At 40.6% G+C, this 7,908-nt stretch overlaps 1 protein-coding gene across 1 annotated transcript; it reads left to right on the forward strand.

The window, feature by feature from the left end:
• Positions 1 to 944: 944 nt before the first annotated feature.
• On the forward strand, positions 945 to 7,319 carry dtl (denticleless E3 ubiquitin protein ligase homolog (Drosophila)). The gene is made up of 15 exons (XM_046043447.1): positions 945 to 1,129; positions 2,184 to 2,321; positions 2,433 to 2,525; positions 2,609 to 2,670; positions 2,925 to 3,045; positions 3,340 to 3,405; positions 3,579 to 3,694; positions 3,788 to 3,861; positions 3,982 to 4,088; positions 4,179 to 4,283; positions 4,606 to 4,718; positions 4,831 to 4,920; positions 5,149 to 5,272; positions 5,422 to 6,071; positions 6,501 to 7,319. The coding sequence occupies exons 1-15, from the start codon at positions 1,078 to 1,080 to the stop codon at positions 6,564 to 6,566; spliced, it is 1,977 nt and encodes a 658-aa protein (XP_045899403.1). The 5' UTR covers positions 945 to 1,077; the 3' UTR covers positions 6,567 to 7,319.
• The last annotated feature ends 589 nt before the right edge of the window (positions 7,320 to 7,908 follow it).

Below are 7,908 nucleotides of genomic sequence, written 5' to 3' on the forward strand. Positions count from 1 at the left end.
CTTTGAGGTACTTCACTTAAGTATTTCCATCTTCTGATACCTTAACTTTCTACTTCTCCACATTTCAGAGAGAAATATTTTACATTTTTCAAAAATACTTACTGCTTATAAAATGTGATGCATTGTTAAATTACCCAGCTCTATATTAAGCTGTTAGATCCGCCTTGCCAAATACAACATTGAAGTATGGCTTACATGTTAATGCATCAGTAATAATGGTCCAATATCATAATAAACTAACACTGACAGGGACCTGAATAATGAATACTTTTCTCTGAACATCTCTGTACTTTTACTTTTCAAAAATGTTCATTCAGGACTTTTCCTTGTATTTGAAAATGTATATAGTGTGGCAATACTAATTTTACTTTAACCACTCCAGGCATGTTTTAAGCTTTTTATATACAGTCTATGGTTTTAAGACATATAAAAATACTATTGTAGACAGTACTTTTGTCTGATAAGGTTTTTCCACAAAAATGTTCAATTAACAAGTAAAAGCACTTTCCTCCTCACTCGTTGAATAATCCAGAATCAATGAATATGCACAAGATGTCTCCCACTTGACTGAAAAGTATATTCTTGGTGCATTATGTGCAGTGTACTTTTAAGGTTTCCGCATCACACTTGTGGATCATTATTGTCAAACTAAAATAATGCTCGAAAATACATATGTCTTAAACTGAGATTTAGGTAAGCAGAGAGGAAATGACCCATTTCAGCAAATTAAGGTGAAGATACTAGTGTCATCACACCCTGCACATGTATCATTCTGCATAATGAAGGTCAATGCGACACCACATTATGTTGGATGTTGATCCAGTTTACTGAGCCGTTCGCTCAGTTGTGGCACAAAGAAACCGGACGTGGACGCGATGCTGGAGCGGAAGTCGCTGTTTCAACCAATGGTAGCGCGTAACGCAAATTTAGCGGGGGATTCAGTCCCTGCGTTCAGAAGACCTGTTCGCGGGAAAGACCAGCAGCTGCAGAAACACGGAAAAAGACCAACGATCTCACAAACGCCTCAGTGTTATTATTAAAAAAATATTTCAGATCGTCTTCCACCGGAGTGCAGGGATGCTGTTCCGCTCAATAGTTGACAGAGGAGTGGGCAGACGAAGGCAGAGCGGTGAGACAGTCAATGAGTTTGGGAATATCGGGGGCTTTTCGGTCTTCATTGTGCTATCTCCACAGCTACTGACAAACTTAAAATAGTTTAATATCAAGGGTAATGTAACTCAACATCTCGGTTTCATGTTTGGATTTGTAGCTAAAACCACTAAAGTTTACACCTGGATCTTTGGATATTTGGCCGTGATCTATTTCTGTTGCAATGACGGTATAAAAATTAGCTTACGGCAAACTGACTTTAGCTTAACGTTATGTTATTAATGTAACTAAACGTAGTGTGTTCTTCCAAGTTTTGGTCAACCAGAAATCCGCATTTCAATTCCCAACAATCACAAACTCAAAATCAAGGCATTACAATATTTATGTATAGATGTATCCACAGTAAACTCGTAGCACATAATTATTTAGGCCTGGGTGATATGGCTGAAATCATTTTATCATTTCATTTGTTTATTTATAGGGACAACACACATTAATCAACATTGCTGTAAATGTGCCAGTGTTGGCCAACTGGCTAATTTTCAACTGCAGTTCTTCGGCAAGATATTTTGAAACCTTTAAAGTGATCAAATTTACAGAAGGAGGAAATCGTCAAAACACCATAAAGACGACAGTGGCAACAAAACAGTAAAACATTAGTACAATAATACAGTAACAACAAACACCATTTCGACGCAGATGGAAAACAACGCGAAGTAACAACACACAACCTGTTGTAAATGTAGGCAAAATCCTATCTAGAAAATGAAACAGACCCATTTATTAACACATGTTGTTAGTTATAAATAAAGTTTGTAATTTTGACATTGGGATATCCTGAAAAGATAACATAATATGATTTTAACAGTATCACAAGATGCAACTGAAACTTCATAAACAATAATATTGAGGTATGGCCTTTTATTACTGACTTTTGTAAGAAGTAAAAAAAAGTGAAACATAGCCTGGAAAAAAAGTAACTACAGCCATCAGATAGATGTAGTAGAATAAATAGTAGAAGTACCTCTGAATGCAGTGGAGTAAATCAGTACTTTCTTCTTTGAATGTCCCAGTCCTCCCTGCAGATCCCTGGTTCAGGTACCCTCTGAGCTCTCTGCTGGAAGGCTACCAGTGTGTCCGACACGATGAACACATCTCCTATGGCAACCTGGGTGACTCCGTGCCACCATTTGGACTGGCTTTCTCCTCTGGTAAGCCACCTGTATATACCATATTACCATCAGATGATACACGACAGAGCCAGGAGCTGTTGTCGTTAATTTGTTTAACTGATGTTTCCCTCTTCTCCCATCTCTCTCCAGCTGGGAACATGCAGAACGTCCTTGCAGCAGCGAATGAAGAAGGCATCGTTAGAATCTACAATACAGAGAGTCGCAAAAACCCGCTTCTTAAAGGTATGTGTAGACTCTTTTCTTTCACTATAGTTCTGTCCATTATCAGGACATATCAGTGGCTAATGGTGTGTGGATGTTCGCAGAATGGCTGGCTCATGAGAATGCGGTCTTTGACATAGCCTGGGTCCCGGGGGAGCCTCATGTAGTAAGTACAATTCAAATGAATTCCAGGTCATCAGTCCACTGTAAATTTATGATGTGAAGTCAGTAACATCTTAAAAGACTTCATTTTAAAGCATTATTGAGTCATATTGACATTTATGACTCATTTATTTTTGTTTTATGGTTGCCTTATTATCTACCCTTGTTTCAATCGCTACATTTAAAGCTTTTTCTAAGCTCCCTTTTCTTACATAAAAAGCCTTCCTTAAAATTAATTATATTATTATTCATCCTTAGGTGACTGCTGCTGGTGATCAGATGGCCAGGCTGTGGGATGTGAAGTCAGGGGATCTGTTAGGCAGCTTCAAGGGTCACCTCTGCAGCCTCAAGTCTGTTGCATTCACACCGCAGGAGAAAGGTAAAGTGCTGGGGGATAGTTAGTTCCCTGTTTTCTCTCAAAATACACAAAAAAATCCTGTGCCGACGGTGTGACATTTGATTTTGGGGCTATGGCAGCCTGTTTTCTATGTTTACATATGCCCACACCTATTTGTATAGCATTAATAACCACTAATAAATATGCCAGGAAGAAAAATGTAATGCTAAGTAGCAGGACATTACAAGGTGATTTTTTTTGTTTAAATGTAATATCTTTTGCATTAATGATTCTTTGTTGTATCACATTATTGAGGCTTTGTCTTCTGTTAAACAGCTGTGTTCTGTACTGGGGCCAGGGATGGAAATATCATGGTCTGGGACACCAGGTGCAGCAAAAAAGGTATAATTTAGAAATTTCAATCACAAAGGTTTTGTGTTTTTGTATTGTGTAATATTCAGTGTTTTGTCCAACCCAATCTCTATTTCTGAATTGTTACAATATATTAAGCCTTATGTGGCAAATGCAGAAAGAGTGCATCATTGTCATCACCATGTTATATGTCTTCCTCTCAGATGGTTTCTACAGACAGGTGAAACAGATCAGTGGCGCTCATAACAAAGCAGAGACAAACCCCTCCACAAAAGCAAAGAAGAGGCGGAGCAGCGCACGTGGCATGGCTCCCAGTGTGGTGAGTTTCTTGGACAGCTGACCCTCTTTAATGAAAAGGACCAGGGCTGTGCAGAAGGAAGGCTGATCTGTGTGCACATTGTCTTTCTTGCAGGACTCCCAGCAGAGTGTCACAGTGGTTTTGTTTCAGGATCAGCACACCCTCATCTCTTCTGGGGCTGTTGACGGGTAAGAAACCACCGCTACTTTTTTGTAAAAGGCAGCAAGTCAATATATAAAATGGCTGTCAAAGCAAACAGACCAGCATGGTCGTAATCATTTTTTATTTATTTCATTCCTCCTAACCAGAGTAATCAAGATGTGGGATCTGAGGAAGAACTACACGGCGCACCGTCAGGATCCTGTTCCGCTGCAGACGTACCCATACCCGGGTTCTTGCATGCGCATGCGTCTGGGTGAGTTTTGTACAACGCTGAGCATCGTGTTTACCTGAAATATGCACATGACCAGGATGAGCTGAATGTTGTTTTGCATGTGTTTTGCAGGTTATTCCGGACTTGTTCTGGACTCCACGCGATCCAACATCATGTGTAACTGCACTGACGACAGTATCTACATGTTCAATGTCACTGGAATAAAAACGACTCCAGGTAATATATCATAATGTCACTAGATGGGGCTGCAAACTAATGTCCTTTGCTTTAACTGACATGGGGAGAGTAAAGCAAGTGGGCACCTGACAGAGGACATTTAGAGGATGCAGGGACATTGTGTACTTGTACAAGTCAGAGATATGAATATGTGAACCACAGGACAGAGTTTCTCTGGTCATTTAGTTATAGCCCTCAATCCTTTGCACCACACTAAGGTTCATTTCATGTGTTTGTATTGCTCCATTTCAGGAGCAAATGCTTTCTGAATTGAAACTTTATCTAGAGATACTAACATTGCTGTTTGTTTTCTCCCCCACAGTGGCAGTTTTCAGTGGCCACCAGAACTCCTCATTTTATGTGAAGTCCACTATTAGCCCGGATGACCAGTTCTTGGCCAGTGGCTCAAGTGACAATAATGCATACATCTGGAAGGTAGGGTCTCTATTTTGCTTGGCCATATTTAATAGAAAATTGTTTTGCGTTTGTGATGTTTTAGGGTGATCTTGATGCATTTTAGCGTTTTTCATTGGATTTTACATTTCAGATCTCTGATCCTAAACATCCTCCCATGATGCTCCAAGGCCATAGCGAGGAGGTGACATCTGTTGCATGGTGCCCAACAGATTTTACTAAGGTGAGGCAACAAACTTTCTTAGTACAGTTTGACTTTTTCCACAGGCTCTTTGAGGAACCTATAGATATATAACCAGCCATGGTAATCTCCATCCGGTTTCCTTTTTACAAAACCTGCAATTATTTCAGAGTTTGTTTTTTTTTGTTTCCCTGCTGTGAAGCTGAGCCGTTTTAATAGGCTAGGAAGATGGATTTAGCCTGTGTATAATCCCAACTGCTCTGTCGGCAGATTGCTTCTTGTTCTGATGACCACACTGTACGGATCTGGAGGCTTCACAGGGAAATGGATGGAGCACAGTCTTCAGTGGGAGAGGCCAACCTTGTGGGCTGGGCACGTCCTAAGTCTCCCTCAAGTGAGTGTTACAAACACCATTAAAAAAACGTCTGTTCTGTTCTTCATATTATTACTTTACCTTAGCATGAGAAAAGTGGAAGTTATAAATAACTGTTGTCCTGTATTCATGGTGTCACATCTCAACTGACTTCTTCTGCTTTTGTTAAGGGTCTTCAGTCCAAGCTGAAACGACTCCTGCCAAGACCCAGAGGACAGAGAGTCTTGGTGGCCTGGCGTCACCCCAGCTTGCTGCTTGTGCTCCCAGTGGAGCCTCCCTGCCTCTGCCCTCCAGCACCACCTCACCTAGCCCTTCTCAGGACGCTAAGACTGCTGCTGTTCGCCAGAGAACACCATCATCTATCAAACAGTGGCTATCCCCGAGCCGTGGATCCCCCCGTCAGGTGAGCCTTCTGCTCCGTAGGGTACTGAGCCCATGTCACCAGAGCCCTGCGAGCAGCACCTCTCCCACAGAACGACGGGCCAAGCGCAGGCTGGAGACTGGCAGCGGAGCGTCTACAAGCTGCGAGAGAGCAGAACAGTGTGACTGTGTTACTGAACTCTACCCCGAGGCCAAGAGAATCCGGACCCTGTCAGGAATCTGCTGCCCTGCTCAAGAGAGCCGGGTACAAACAGACTGTCACACGGAGGACAACAAGCAAGCCTCATCGAGACAGACTGGGAAGGAGAATTTCTCTCCCAGAGCAAGTGACTGGTTGTCAGTGATGGGCCAAAAGATGAAGACAGGTCATGGAAGCCCTAATACTCCCAGAAGCCCCAATGCCTCTAAGAAACAAGAAGGCAAGACACCAGCTTCACCAGTAAGCACAAACAGTTTTCATGTCCTATTGTGCAGTGTTCTTGGAGCTTTTTCATCATCAGCATAAAAATGTCTTTGACACAGCTGTCAGATTATCTTTTTTTTTTTTGTTCAATAGAAAGTGAATATTCCCCTGATGGGAACTATTTATTCAAGGCAGAGTGAACTCCTGCACTTATTTGAGACCAGTGAAATTGTCATTCCTTTTGGCTGTGCACCGTTATAGTTGCCTTCTTTCTCTTCCACTTAGTTGGAACGTTGCCAGTCTAGAAATTCAAGCTTACTCTCTCACTTCTAGCAAAAATATTTCTGTGGAAATACACAAGACTGATTGTTTGGTAATTAAGTGCTAATGTGTACATGCATGGTAATGTTCTATAGCCATTAAAATGAATATTGCAGTTGACCTTTTGTGTTTCTTGTTTTTCAGACCATCTGCTCACCACAAACCATGAAGAAAATCTCCACATATTTCACGAGAAGGCCTCTGGAATGACCACGTGTGCCAGTCAGATGCTCTGTTTAAAATGCTGTATTTTTTTTATTTTTGAGTATTACTTTTAACCTGAACCCACAGAAAATAAGCCTCTAAGAACACTATATATGTCCAGACTACGAGTACAGGAACCTGGGCTGCATAGAGATAGACAAAACCGTCATTGTGAATGGTTGATGCTGCGGTTTTCACATCCCAAAAGGCTGCTTTATTTTAATTGGGTCATAGGTTTTGCAGTTGCCTCCTACACATTTTCCAATGCTTTGCAGAATCTTTGGTTGGAAAAATGAAGTTGCATGTTGTTGAGTAAATCTTTCATTTTACTCAAACCCTATAACTTTAAGAGTTTTATATTATGTTTAATACAAGAACCCACATTTAACAAAGTTGTTCAGGAGGTTAATCCTCAAGTGCAGAGAAAAATATTTGTCTGCAAATATGGACATTTTAAAGTCTGCTAAAAAAAAAAAGACTATTATTTGATACTCATCTTACTCACATTCGTTTTATGAACTTCACTAAGATGTATCGCTTCATCTCTTTGTGTTTTTTTTTTTTTTCTTTCATGTGTGGAGTTTGACAGTTTTCCTTCTGTGTTACACATACAATTCTGCAAAATGTTTTTTTTTTCTTGAGCAAATGCTTAAGTTGTTTATATGTACAAAATAACCTTGCTTGGTTCATTTGTATTTAATTGTCACAAATTTGCTGTGGTCAGATTTTATTAAATTGAAAATTGTTTTCAAAGTGTGTCTTGGGATTGGTTGCATATTAGTGTGAGCCATGTGTGATAAAGAGTGCTTGGTTCTGAGACACAGCTGATGATACTTTACTGCTGTGGATACAAAGTTTGTATTTTTGTGACTCCTTATTTGAATATGTTTAAGGGTATGGAGGGTTAAAATAATTAAGCTTTTTGCAAACCCATAGGAGGATCCTGACCTTCTAGTTGGAAACTATATACTGTAAACTATATTCTTTAATTATCGCCTGTTTAATGACAGAATATGTAGTATTTTATGCAGTAAACCGTGTTTAGCTGATGCAGACTTCATGTTTTGATCTTTAGTACCTGCTACATCTGCCACTCCTCATTCAACTGCACAGCGTCACGCATTTGTTTTCCCATGTCACATGTTCAGGACACTGTTTCTGCGCGACCTGATTGGTTTAAAAAGTTTACAGTCTTTTAATTCTCTGCTTGTGATTGGCCGCTGGAGGTGTCTCTCAGTGACGTGCATCTGTCAGCCTCTGCAGTCCACCGAACCGTGAAGTGAGACAGGCAACGACGGAGCGGCTTTACTGGGAGTGTTTTTATGGCTGCCTGCTCAGCACGACGTCC

This window comes from Micropterus dolomieu, unplaced genomic scaffold (genome assembly GCF_021292245.1).
Source record: "Micropterus dolomieu isolate WLL.071019.BEF.003 ecotype Adirondacks unplaced genomic scaffold, ASM2129224v1 scaffold_336, whole genome shotgun sequence".
Classification (NCBI taxonomy): Eukaryota; Metazoa; Chordata; class Actinopteri; order Centrarchiformes; family Centrarchidae; genus Micropterus; species Micropterus dolomieu.

What these genes read in the sequence shown, in the direction of transcription:
- dtl (XM_046043447.1), top strand. Translation starts at nt 1,078, where the DNA reads ATGCTGTTCCGCTCAATAGTTGACAGAGGAGTGGGCAGACGAAGGCAG. An exon ending in GCCCAACAGATTTTACTAAG is followed by an intron (nt 4,921 to 5,148) that starts GTGAGGCAACAA and finishes CTCTGTCGGCAG; the next exon opens with ATTGCTTCTTGTTCTGATGA. An exon ending in ACGTCCTAAGTCTCCCTCAA is followed by an intron (nt 5,273 to 5,421) that starts GTGAGTGTTACA and finishes GCTTTTGTTAAG; the next exon opens with GGTCTTCAGTCCAAGCTGAA.